We start from the raw sequence: 14,564 nt of genomic DNA on the forward strand, positions 1-14,564 counted from the left end.
CTGCTGCCCTTCATGGCAATTTATGCATAATTATGCTAGTGATATGAGTAGTAGAATATGGCTTTTATGGGATAAAAGACTAGTTTCAGTCCAAAAAATAAAGGAAACAAGTCAATTTATTCATTGTAATGCCACGTGGTTACAAAACCGTAAGAAATGGTGAATGCTCTCAAATTGCAAATCTCAAACTCCCCGCATTCTCAAGCCGGGCCAGATTTGTGAAACGGGTCCAATCACAATAGACCTAATTATTGGGCCCCCGATTAGGCCCATCATGGCATAACGGTACATTTTAACCGAAAGCAACAGAAAGTGCAGAAAGTCGGAAAATATCCTAGGCTTGTTAGATGAGCAAAAATGAGAACTCACTCTTCTGGTTGACGCAACTAATCTTATATGTGGCACGTGTCCGTGATTTTTGTTTTTTGTTACCACGTAAGGTCATCCCATACTGCCGTGTGGCAAATAATAAAAATCCACTCTCGTGCTTACACCACCTATATAAGATCCCAAAAGTTGTGTTCCTTCAATCAAATATATCATTCGACCATCTCTGTTTTTCCTTTCTATTTCTGGATATGAAAGGGACACAAAACAAGAACATGAAAAATGCTGCCGGAGTTTCAATACAAAGGATGTCATCTATTGAAAGTGAACCAAGAACGCTCAGTTATGATCAGATTCAATATGCAAGGGTAGGCTTATGAATTTATTTTCAAGTACTTGTTTTTTGTGTATGTATCAACTCAAATAACTTATATATCTTACTTAGTTATGTTTTTGATTAAATGAAGGAAGCAGCTCTGTATGTGGTGAACAACAAGAGCTCAGAAGAAGCTTTGAGTATCTTCACAGAGGTAAATTATTCTTTCATATTCTAATATACATATTAGAATGTTATTGTACTTATGTTTTGATGACAAATTATATATAGATTCTAGAAGCCAGTATATATGATATGAGTAATAGTAGAGTGCATTTTTCAAGAAATGCTGCTACATGAAGAAAATACTCATTCTAAAAGTAATCATTTTTTTCCCATATGATTTTTTTTTTCAAGTACTTGTTAAGTTTCTGTTTAATATGTAAATAAAAAAAATGCTAGACTGGTACGGTACAGTTTTCTTTAATTGATATAGAGAAAAGAGTGCAAATCCAATTTTGATTGATTATGTTGAATATATAAGTCTTGATCGAGGGAGTCGAGGGCAGGGTTTTAGTTGTTGTGATGTGCTTTTAGCATATGGAAGGAAAGTTCATCAATCAAATTTAAAGTATCAAACCTCTACACTATAACTGTATAAGTTTGTAGTGGCAAACTTTGATTGAGTTGCTTTATTTTTAATATGAAATTCGGCATTTGGACCACCTTTAGAACACAAACAAGGCCCTCGTGAAAAACCTTTTTTAACTAATAATTTGTTGCACACCAAACTTTTGCATTCAGTTACTTTTATGCCTGACAAGCTTATGTGTCAAAAGATCGAGGCCGGCACATCACACATGTATGAATAAATACTTATCATTGTTAATCGTAACTGTATTATATTTGTAATCTGTAAGGACAGATATGGTTGATTACCTTACAGCATATATCAATATGTGTATCGCTCAATTGATCTGATTTTGATGTGCTTGCATGCAGGGAATGGAGCAAGTGATGACTAGTGTAGGAAATGAGAAAAGAAATTTGATAACCGAGCAAGATGGGGACGTTGAATATCAAATATGTCGTATTCAACCTGGTTTCATGGACTCGAGAGATGTTGCTTCCGCACCATTTTAGCTGTTGTTGGTTTAGATTTTGATATTTATTAATTCCACGTGTATATATTATCCAAATTTTAAAATGGGAACTTAATACAAAAATAATGGGTAGATTGAATTGTTTTTATCCTAGAAAAAGTTGTTGGAGACTTGCAGCGAGAATTCTCCTAATAAGTAATGTGAAGAAAAGTCTGTAGCATTCAAAGAATAACACATAAGAAGTTTGTAACAACTATGTAACTGTTTTGTAACATTGTACTATAAATAGGGGGATCTCTATATAGAGACCCCATATCTCTCAAAGCAAATTCTATTTAAAAAAATTAAAATATCGGACATGTTTCCAAATAATCTCTTAGGGCAGACTCTATTTAGAAGTGAAAACATCTAAATTTCAACTTTTGTTTTTTTATTCAAATTTTGTCTTTTTACTCTCAAGAAATATTCTTTAAATCTACACATTTTTTTTTTCCACTTCTCTTATTTTTCAATCCAAATAAACTTAATTCACACATCTCTTCTTTCTCTACGAATATTCTTTTTTTTTTTCAAATTTTTTTGTTCTATTTCTATTTATAAGGACCTATTTTTTTTATGACATTGAGTGAAATGGAATAGACATATGATGTTTTTAATGTGGAAAATGAATTATTTAATGAAGATAAATTTCAATCAAGTGACCAAGACGAGGTAACTCTCTACACAACTATTGTTCATAATGATTCTAATATCAATTATTATGAGGACGACTCAATCAAAATGATATTATAAAGTATTTATGCAAACTCAATCTATGTGGACGACCTCTTCCGTTTATAGTTCATTTTAATAGTGAGTGTTGGAAAATGGGAATAGCCTTACGTTCGAGATATCCCATGCCAACGAACTTCCTAAAACTCTGGCGCCCCAACTGGAGCAACCTATGAAGCATTAGACGATCTAATTTGGCCGTCGCGTAGTTACTTTGATATACATTTTTCTTGTGACAAATTTTTAGCTAGCATCATAATTCATTGTAAATGTTATAGGATCATCTATACAGTCACAATGAGGTACCAATTGATCCACTTTGGACTTCACAAAATTCAAATGCATCTTCGGAGGGGCACTACATAGATCAAACCAAACATTTTAACACCAACATGGTATGTATGGATGAATATACGCTTTGAAACTTACTTTTTTGATTTAATATCTTCTTACTCATGGATTAATGAATACTTAAATTGATTTATAGATATTTGATAGTTGTCAAGATTTGACACAACATAAAGGAAATGAAATAGGAGCTATTATCGTTACTCGGAAATCTCAAAATGCAATTGGTGGGAAGACTCCTAGACTTATTTTGATATGTGAGCGTGGTGGTGAATTTCGATATCATAAAAAGGTAGAAACAAATGAAAAGGCAATGAGAAAAATGGGAACAAAAAAGATGAATTGTTCTTTTAAGCTAACTTTGTCTGCATTGGATGGTTGGATTGGACCGTTTTATAAAGAGAGGAGATTGTGTTGGTCATGCATTAAGAACGATTTATAAGAACCAACTTTAAAATAAAAGACATTCAAATTAGGCTAACTTTGTCTGCATTAGATGGTTGGACTATACCGTCTTATAAAGAGAGGAGATTGTGTTGGTCCTACATTAAGAACGGTTTATTGGAACCAACTTTAAAGGAAAAGACGTTCAGATTAGGCTAACTTTATCTACATTAGATATGTAGACCAAAATTCAATTTCACCAGCCATTTCAAATACAAATAGTTCGACCAGACTAACCTATTTCGTTTTGGATAGCTGATATGAATCATTTAGTTGGTCAATTTTAGTAATTCACTAAAATTTGGTCCACAGTAGCTGACAAAAATCTTGATTTTAATACATTAATTAAAAAATCATCATTAACTATTGTTTGTACACCTAAATGTTACATATTTATCTGATGGTTTTCCCCACTACATATATTACAGGTGCACAGATGAGTTCAGGATTTAAGGTTTATGAATAAGGTTTTGTACTTTATAGAGATGTGTATGAAATTGAATTTGAACAACATTTTTTCTTTATTTCAAAATTTATTATTAAATTTTGGCTAACAAAATTATTTTTGGAATTTAAATACACGACTCAGTTTAGGGTTTATGGTTTATAAATCGTTTAGTTGGTCAAAATTGGTCAATTTTTAATAATTCGCTAAAATTTGGTCCACAGTGGCTGACAAAATTATGATTTTAATATAATAATTAAAAAAACATTAATAACCATTGTTTGTACACCTCAATATTACATATTTATTTTATGGTTCCCCACTACACTATAGGTGCACATATGAGTTTAGAGTTTAAGGTTTATGGGTAAGGTTTTGTACTTTATAGAGATGTGAATGAAATTGAATTTGAACAACATTTTTTTTCTTTAATTCAAAACTTATTTTTGAATTTTGGCTCACAAAATTATTTTTGCAATTTAAAGACATGACTCGGTTTTGGGTTAAGAGCATATAATGAAGGAAAACTTTGATTCAAATTTTTTGGTCAATTGATTTGTAGGCTTCTTTTTTTGTTTCATATGAAGTCTTGAATATGCTTTGAATTTATAGTTTGAGGTATGAAATTTAAATTGAAATTTCCCGCCCAAAATTTAAATTTTGAATTTGAATTAAAAAAATTTGTGAAATTTTGAACACAATATTTTGGTAATTTGGTTTGTATTATTCATTTCATGTTCAATACAATATGATAACATGAATTGAATTGAAATTGGAGTTAGTGATAATACAAAACACAAAATTTGAATTGAAATTTCTTGCCCAAAATTTCAAATTTTAAATTAGATTTTAAATTGAAATTTGTCTTTTTATTCAAATTTTGTTTTTTTACTCTCAAGAAACATTTCTTAAACCCACACATTTTTTTTTCCACTCCTCTTATTTTCCAATCCAAATAAACTTAATTCACACATATCTTCTTTCTTTACGTATATTCATTTTCTTTTTCAAATTCTTTTGTTCTATTTCTATTTATAAGTATCCATCTTTTTTTTTTTCATTTTTTTTTATGACATTGAGTGAAATGGAATAGGCATATGATACTTTTAATGTAGAAAATGAACTATTTAATGAAGAGAAATTTCAATCAAGTGACTAAGACGACAACCAAGACGATGAAGTAACTCTCTACACAACTATTGTTCATAGTGATTCCAATATCAATTATTATGAGGACGACTTAATCAAAATGATATTACAAAGTATTTATGCAAACTCAATCTATGAGGACGACCTTTTCCGTTTATGCTTCATTTTAATAGTAAGTGTTTGAAAATGGGAATAGCTTTACGTTCGAGACATCCCAAGCCAACAAACTTCCTAAGACTCTGGCGCCCCAACTGGAGCAACCTATGAAGCATTACACCAAAACATGCTATTTGTAACGGTTATAGGGCGTTAGTATTATTTTTTGTAACGCTTAAAATGTGTTGCAAATTTGGTGTGGGTAATGTGTTACAAATGTTTGCAATGGTTTTTAAGCATTGCAAACACTATTTTACTAACGGTTAACAAATGTTGCTTAATTGACTTTGCAACGGTTTTTCAATCCTCGATCGTAAGCTGTCGTGTTCGATTGTAACGATTTTGTAACGGTTTCTGACCGTTAGGAACCATTTAAATTTAATTAAAAAAAATAATTCCAATTTTCTCCCCATTTACAGGGACCTAAACCTGCACAAAAGATGTTCTGCCAAATTTTGCAATACAACATTATCCTTCAAAATTTCCAATACAACACTTTCTTAGAAACTTTATTTACACAAAAACTAAACAAAAAATTTCAAGTTTGTAGTATCTTGCAATGCAAACCAAATAAAACATTAATACAAAACCAAAAATACAAATGAGTCCACCTTTTATAAATGGTAGTCTCAAACTAGTCGAACAAGAAACTTCCATCTTGTAGCTATGTACGTACTATGGAGCAATCTTTATCTGACTTCAGAACACTGTAAAACGCTTCTTCTCACCACCACCAGATGACTGAGTGGGTTAACCTGTTCAAAACTACCATGCACCATATTGTCGCTCCCAACACGCACTTTGTCACTATTTTTTGTACAGGCGGAGCACAAGGATACATGACCTGGAATATTTAAATTCCTTAATTTTCCAATATCTATGATAGCACAATATGATATTTAAAAGAGTGTGTTAAAGAAAAAGTAAGTCCGAATGCAAACTAACCTGAAACAATAATCACAACCAGGCATAACAATCGGGCTAACTTGCATAACCGCATCAGACAAAACAATCAATTAAGCTATAGTTATTTTCATATGCATAATACATTACTTACCCATTAGTGGAAGCTAAAAATAACTTAATTTTCTATAACTATAACAATGAGAAGATGCCTGCATCATAAATTTTTAATCAGTAACTTGGAGTCTTGGACCGGAAAAGAGATACGAGAGTTTAACTGTATGGAACTGAACTTTTGAAATTTTAAATTTTGAGCTGAACTTTTCAAATTTCAAATGAAGAGATGTGTTGGTCTTGCATTATGAATGGTTCAATTTAACTAACTTAAAAAGAGTAGATGTTCAAATTGGGCTATTCTATGCCCTCCTTTGTTGGTTGGAATGGACTGTCTTATACATAGATGAGGTGTACCGGTCCTGCATTAGAAACGGTTTAATTGCACTAACTTGAAAAATAAAAGATGTTCATATAAGGCTATCTTTTTCTGTCGTAATTGGTTGGACTGGACTGTTTTGCACATATACGAGATGTGTAGGTCTTGCATTAGGAACGGTTTAATTGAACTAACTTATAAAAAACAAAGATGTTCAAGTTAGACTATCCCTTTATGCCTCTGTTGGTTGGATTGGACTGTCTTATACTTAGATTAGATTTTGTTGGTCCTGCATTAAGATCGGTTTAACTGAACTAACTTAAAGAGAAAAGACGTTCTAACCAGGCTAACATTTTCTGTTTTAGTTGGTTGAACTGAATTGTCAAAAATCCTTGATAAAGTCGTCAAAATATTATTAGGCCCAAGAGGGGTGTGCCCAAGCACAATTTTAAGTTTGGGGTCTGCTTTGAGAAAAAATGGGGTATGTCTTGAGATGGGGTCTGCCTTGAGAGATTTGGGGTCTGTAAGTAGTCCTTCTCATAAATAGGAAACATAATGTACAGAAGAATTACTGAATGAAATAAGGGCCTGTTTGTTAAATTTTAACTTATGGAAAGGAAATGAAATAATGAGAGTGGTCCACTATGGAAATGAAAGAAATGGAATGGAATGGAAACAATTTTAAAATTGTGTCTGTTTGGTAAACTGTGAAAAGGAAAGTAAAACTGGGGAAATGAATAATCCCGTTTGTTATAAAAAAAAACTGTGGAAAGGAAAAGAAAGTTGGAAACAGACATCATATTACCTAACAATTTTCTTTAAACTCATAGTTCCTACGAAAAAAAAATTTGGCATCACCTATCCCATTTTGGGCACATATATCATACATGACACCTGTAAAAAGAAATTCAGCATATAGAATAAAAAAAAAAAAAGACATAAACTACCCTGTTTTATCAACACTCGTAGAGTATAAATAAGCTTTCCTACACCTGCAAACAATACACATGCATAATATTATCCATAAAACTACCACAACTATGTACCCCATAGTGCATTTAGAAAATAACAACAAAGAACTAGGTTTAAATCCTCAAAACATCCACAACACTTAAAATAAACATCAAAAAGTGCATCTAAAACCCCAAGAGAAGACTTAAGAACCCATCAAGTCAATTTTCAGCAAGCTTCTTTAATAACCAAGTAGCACGCATGTCGGTATCCATCTTGAGAAAAAACATCTTCAAGTTTTCAGCACCATCTTTTGAAAACAACTCCATAGCCGCAATCTTTTGGGGAACATCTAACCCTTCAATTTCATAAATGGCAGAACAAATCTGGTCCCAAATGAGGGCTAAAGCATTGTTCTTGCTAGCCTCAATTGTAGTCCTCTCACGCAAAGAATCTGCCACATTCTGCATAACAAGCTTCATGCCTTCAATAACATCATCCTCCCCACCTTCTGTGCTCTTCCACTTCTTATTCTGAGGTAATTTGGTTGGACGGGCAGGCTGATTTGATGTTTGGGAAGTAGCAGTGTGAGAGCCTCCTCCCTCATCATTAGTTGTCGGGAAGCTATCCACATCGATATGCATGCCTTCATTGAGCAAAGTATCAGTATAATACTGTGATGACATATCCATCTCATTTGTTGTTGTAGCGCCTTCATCCACTATAAGACCAATTTTCTATATGTTACCACAAGCAATATTGTCTCCAAGCACTTTGACCCACTCCAACAACCTAGGTATTGGCTTACCTTTATAGGTCTTCCTTTTCGGGTTTGCCTGCCGACATAAAAAATATTTACATAGCATATTAGTCATATTCACAAAAGCAAAAGTTACTTTGTAACATATTTTGATAACTACAATAACTAACAAAACTTGTTCGTATAAATATACTTACTTTGATTGCATCTGCCCAGACTGAAGCATCACTTTCTATCATCATTGTATCCGGATTCCAACCGAAACCACTAGCAGAGAATGATCGCAAATTTTTGAATGATTTAACTGCAGTCCTCTTTGTCTTGATTCTATTTTCAACGTTATCAATATCAATAACAAAACCCAGTTTATCTTTCATTGCCTCCGTAACAGCGAAGAATGTGATTTCTTTCTTCCAACCACCCGTTCCTCTTAAACCTTTAGCAAGATGTTCCAAGAAAACATCTAACATGACATCATCCATAGCTTGAGTCCAAACTATTCTCCTTTTTTGATCGTGTACCGTGCTTGAGGTGTTTCTTGTGTTGCCATCTGTCACACCCCAATTTTAATGAAATTGAGAAAAACATTATTTGCTCGACTCTTCTTCGATCTCTGAGGTGTGACGCACTCTCCACTTCCCAAAAACCCATAAACAGTTTAAATATGCGGATAATTAAAAACCGATAAAATCTTTAACTTAAACAAAAGTCCTCTTCATTACAAAAATTTACAAATGAAAATGCAAATAACATTGCCTCAACTGAAAATATATATCACATCAAAGGAAAACAAAGCCTATCTTGAAATGCGACGTTAACGCAAACCACAAGCAGCAACCAATCTTCTTCAACACTAAACCTGTCAAGACTTATCAACTATGTTCATTTAATGAACACACCCGATAAGCAAACATGCAAATCGGGTCAGCATTATAAAAATGATGGTGTGAGTAGCTCTAAAATACAACATATATATATATATATACATATACATACACAATCCATAAGGCAGTTAGTTCCTCCACCGCGGCGCCTTAACTTCCAACCACTAATACAACATCCTTAAGTTCAATAACTAAGGCAGGTAGTTCCTCCACTGAGGCGCCTTAACTTCCTACTAACCACACAACAAACTATACTCATAATAAATAAGGCATGTAGTTCCTCCATCGAGGCGCCTTATGTTCTAACTAAACAAATAACCAACCAAGCATATTATATCCGTACCGCATTTCATGCTCAATTACAGAGTGGGTCGTCTCTGCCCAAGTAATTAGTTTGACCCACACTTCTGCAAAACCATATAGAATCATCTATCTAAAGATACATCATTAACCAACATATTACTATATTTATATTAATTAAGGCTTTCTTTGTGTGTTCCTAAAATCACGTCGTATCTATGTCTTACCTAATTTCTCTGGCTACCACAATCGCTTCCCAACGCCGAACATGTACATCCACATGCCTCCCCTCATATAATGAACCACTCCGTGCGTTAACTACCTGGCGGGATGCGCGCACACGGAGGTAACCCTCACACGAAAGCCATTATGCAAAATTGCGCCACTATTCGCATAAAATATCGCTACACCGGGTTCTAATATTGCGAACGGAATAATCAAGCCACTATTTACGATTGCCTAACACATGGGTCAATCAACATCTTATATATACACCTACACAAGGGCCAATCATATCACATACGCCCACGGGGCAAATCACATGAGTTGTGGTAGTCGGGGTTCTAGGATTTTTTGTTCGTAATTTATTGGCCATACATTTATGACTCATAATAATTCCACTGTATCACGTGCAGGTCAAATACCTTATTGCACTAAGCCACAATGTTTAGAAATATCTCAATTATATCTCATAACCACTTTTATTCTTTCACGTGCCAATATATTATTGCATTACGCCACACACTCAGGTGGGAAATATCCACAAATACTCTACTACCTCTTAGTAGCATCTCACAGATAAAATAATGGAGTGTTTACACATTTATTTCTCCAAAACTATTGTATTTAATATATATATCCCAACATATTATATAATGTCACAATATCAACGTCAAATCTTAATTAGATAATGACAACCAAATTTATACAAGCTTCCACAGCATTTTAGCATTTGATTTGTCCATACAATTTACAACATAAAACGTAGCACAATTAAACAGTCCACAGTCCACAATCAAAGCCCAATATATATATATATATATATATATATATATATGTTTTACACACTACTCACGTCAAATCTTAATTAGATAATGACAAACAACGTTATATAATTTTCGACAATATTTTATTACTACATTTGTCCATATAATCAAATATGTGAAAAACTGGAAAAATAACATTCTACAGTCAACGGTCAAAGTCAACGCGTCATGGTCAAAATCAACAGTCAAAGTCAAAGTCAACACATCATTGTCAAAGTCAACACGTCATAGTCGAAGTCAAACGGTCGTTTCTATGTTCAACAGGTGCGTGGTCATTGCCATGGCTCATGGCTAAGGTCAAGGTGCATGGCTCATGGGCTCATGACCAAGGTAATGGTTCGGACCCAACTGGCCAAGCCCAAACCTAAGAACCCGAAAGTCTAAACATTTAAAGACCCAATTAGATATATTTTAAGTTATATGGACCGCCCCAAAATAAACTTGAAACTGGCCCAAAGAAAGCTAATAGGTTTCGGCCCAAGCCAACTAAAAATGAAACTTAAACTGGTCCCACACTTTACTTGGTTCGGCCCAAAAATAACTAATGTGGTCCGGTCCAAAACAACTTAAACTAAAAGAGCCCAAACAAAACACTCTAAGGCCCAAAAGGTTAGCTTAGGCCTAAAGGAACAACTAAGCCCAAGCCCAAAAGAGACCACCGTGTCGTCTTCCCCCACTCTCTCTCTCATTTCGCATTTCGCGTCCACCGCTTCCACCCCACCGGCACTCCAACCTAACCCAAAGCGGTTCGGTTTTGAACCCTCATAAAACCCCATCTTCCCATACCCACAAAAACCGATTCCCTCATACTGCGAAAACTCAACCAAAACTGGATCTGGAATCTTCATGCCGCCATTAATGGCTTCTCTCCGAGCTTTGACAACCCTCCTTCGACAGCCCCACCCACTACAATCAACTATACACTAGTCTAGGTAAAAGCCCCAATTAAACAAAAAAAAAACAGCCCAACCACCGGTTCAGCCATCGTTAAAGCTTCTTCTCCGAGCTCCCAACCGCCCCCAACAGCACTCAAACCCCTCACCGCAAGTCTACAACCCATCATCCGTCCACAACTCAACAAAAACAACATTTAACAGTTAAATAAAAGTGGTACTGGCTGTAGGGGAGCGATATCCTCATAGGGCATCGCACTCGCGAGGAGCATAAGCGAACTGAAGATGTCGACCTCCAAGGCGGACTGAGAACGGCTAGCTAGCGGACACCTGCGCGTCTTGCGGCATAGATGAATCAAAGGCGACCTCAAGACCGACTGCGGCGGCTCGAGTAGGTGGTGCGAGCGAAGATATCTCATCACGAACACTTCGCCAATTCTGAGCGGCGGATAGAAACCGCCCCGCTGGGGTAATGATTGCCAAAATCTTAGTGGTAATCTCAACACAGGAAATAGGGACTACCGCATCTACCCCAATCATAGCGGATCAATTCAACACTCATCCGCGATCTCCACCCTACATTTGTACAAAAGAATACATGTGTCGGAAGGATCTCCTCTCAAAACTCTATAAATACCACCTCTTTCGGAACTCGTCGGACGATTCTTCTCTCCGAGAAAAAAGAAAAACGAGAGATCGTGTAGGCGGATTAAGCTCCTGCGGCGACCTCGGTCACATCAAAATCCTAACCCTTCCGTTCTTCCTAGTTGTAATTAGGGAAGACAAAAGCGCTCCTTTACATTGGGCCGTCGTGGGTTCGATCTTGGAGAGCCACTTTAGATCGGTTCATCTATCTCACAACTTCTCGACCCACGAAGCATGGTTAGCATAGAAGATCAAGTTGAACCTGCGCCCGCCGGTTAGGAGTAGCGAATGAGAGCATTTCCTTGCTCGGGGAGGAAAATGCTACGTTCTGGCTTTTCCGGTGGATAGTTATCGGCAACAACAAGTCGGAAGCGGGTGAACACGGCATCAATGGCGTTAATCGGCTTAACGAAGTTGTCCCAAAGGATTGGCGGACCTCTGCGAAGAAGGACTCGACACCGCATTCTACACAAGATGCTTAAGGCGTATCGCGCATCTCCGTTCGCGAGAGGTCCTCGGCAAATCCTCTCCACACGACTTCATCCAGCCACGCTTTCCCATATATGGCGGCAAAGCACACATACTGGTCGACATGTGGCTCGCTATATTCAAAGTCGGCACTTTCTTTTCACTCACGAGTTTGATTATCTCCAGCTGCAGATTATTTCCGGCCCGACCTCAAGGATGGCTCTCGATGGTTCTTTAATCTGGAGTCCGATTCTATCAACACGCCCGGCGACTTCTTCGATTTGTTAAGCCCGGCCCGATCGTCCACAACAGGCGGAAGAAGCGGATCTTGATTCTCTGTTTCAATTATCTTTCGAGGGCGAAACTATTCGTGAATTCCTAGGGCCGGTTCAAGGCGAGCTGGCGTGCATGGAAAGTGGCTTGAAAGAATCTTTCGCCACACGGCTTTTTCTAATGCTTGCCGAGTGCATGCAAATGACCTCGCTAGGTGGATTGATGAAGGAACGCCCGGAGACCTTGTGTCCCGAGCTCTACGCGTGTCGTGTCGACAAAATACATCAAGTTGCAGGAAACCTTAAAACTCCATGGTTTAGCGAGAGAGCCGCGAGGTCGCCGAAGTCTCGGATCGTTCCCCGCGGGGCAAGAAGCGCCGGTCGGCTTTGCACCGGCGGCTTCGTGCCCGATCGGATAACAGCGAGAGTTTCTTGTCCTCGCTCGCTCCCCGGTCCACATCTTGGATAAGATCAGCGGCGCCTCATTTTTCGGCCAAACATCGAGGCAGCCCGGATCGTCTCGGCAAGCCTTTTGTGCATTTCATAAAGCAAAGTGCCATGAAACCGATGCATCTTTGGGGGCTCAAGCATTATCTCAAGACACGGTGGAAGGCCGGTTATATCAAACATTACACTAGCATTTCGATGGCGACTGCGTCACAAGTTGATAGCTTCGTCGTGTAATGCGTAGTCGATCTCCACCTCACCGTTACCGCCAAAGAGTACGGACTTCGTCCTCCACGGTGAGGGCGTTCCGTGATCGATCTCGTCCGAGAGAAGGCGACTTTCGTCCGATCGTGACAATGCTCGCACTATTCATGTGATTACCTTTCGGACGATTCCGTGACCTCTTCCGAGAAAAGGCGTCGGGTTGGCTCTTCGGGGAAGTCTATCATTTTACTTCACGAGGCGACTCCGCCTGCGGGTTCATTCGCAGCGGCGCATGGCGATATCACTTTCGCGAAGGCCGACTTAAGCAAAGTTTGCCTTCCTCATAATGACGATTGGTCGTTCATGTCAAAATCAGCGACTGGACAGTCAAGCGCGTCCTGATCGACCCTGGCAGTTCTGTGACATCTTATTTTACCACACCATGCAAGAGATGAACCTCCCCAAGTCCGTTCTCGTCGACCCGATCGCTCCCCTTTATGGGTTCAATGGCTCCAGAGCCGACCCCGTTGGTGACATTATCTTACCAGTATCGGTGGGATCTCGAGAGGATAAGATTACCTGGAATACTCGGTTCTGCGTTCTCGACAGCAAGTCGCCATACAATGCCATCCTCGGGCGACGCTGGATTCATCAGATGCAGGCCGTACCATCTACTTTACATCAAGTTCTCCGTTTCCCAGGACCTCGAGGCATGATGGAACTTCGAAGCAATCAACTTGAAGCGTACCATTGCAACCAGGTCCAATCAACAGATGCACCTGCTCGTGAATTGCTTCCCACCATCTGGGGAGCCCTCCATTACCACGATAATGGCGGGACTTAGTCGTGAAGTCCAACCCGAACTGCCAAGCGTTTGGGGGGCTCTTCGGGCAGAAGTTCTCTCCACTGCCGATACCGCACTTTCGCACCGAAGTCCTCGATGCGCCGGTATGGACCTCAGCATCGAACCAGCGTCAGTACCTTTGTCGATTACCTTTGTCGGTTAAAGTTTGAGAGATCGTCCAGCTCATATCAAGCGACACAATTGTCGCGCCAATCGCTCCATCAATGTGCTTGCGGCCGGGCCCCTCCCCAGTCGTGGATACCCCGGCGGCGTTGCCGAGAAGGTAAGCTCCACATTCGGCGACCGGTCAGTCGTCCCCACCAAGTGTTCGGATCTCCTCCGATGGCGAAGTCGCTAAGCGGTGCTTAGCCATCGGTTTAAAAGCCTCCGGCGAGAAAAGAAAGAGTGAACCTTGGCACGAAGGCGACCCCAAGTTTGTGTATGTAGGGGCTAAC

At 38.1% G+C, this 14,564-nt stretch overlaps 1 protein-coding gene across 1 annotated transcript; it reads left to right on the plus strand.

Moving 5' to 3' along the window:
* Positions 1–534: 534 nt before the first annotated feature.
* LOC147490683 (uncharacterized) lies at positions 535–1,926 on the plus strand. Its single transcript, XM_086566546.1, has 3 exons — positions 535–695; positions 795–857; positions 1,646–1,926. The coding sequence occupies exons 1-3, from the start codon at positions 579–581 to the stop codon at positions 1,784–1,786; spliced, it is 321 nt and encodes a 106-aa protein (XP_086422672.1). The 5' UTR covers positions 535–578; the 3' UTR covers positions 1,787–1,926.
* Positions 1,927–14,564: the final 12,638 nt, after the last annotated feature.

Source organism: Coptis chinensis, chromosome 6, assembly GCF_015680905.1.
Source record: "Coptis chinensis isolate HL-2020 chromosome 6, ASM1568090v1, whole genome shotgun sequence".
Lineage (NCBI taxonomy): Eukaryota > Viridiplantae > Streptophyta > Magnoliopsida > Ranunculales > Ranunculaceae > Coptis > Coptis chinensis.

Coding starts and splice junctions, on each gene's coding strand:
- LOC147490683 (XM_086566546.1), top strand. CDS start 579: ATGAAAGGGACACAAAACAAGAACATGAAAAATGCTGCCGGAGTTTCA. Junction 696..794: donor ATCAGATTCAATATGCAAGG/GTAGGCTTATGA, acceptor GATTAAATGAAG/GAAGCAGCTCTGTATGTGGT. Junction 858..1,645: donor CTTTGAGTATCTTCACAGAG/GTAAATTATTCT, acceptor GCTTGCATGCAG/GGAATGGAGCAAGTGATGAC.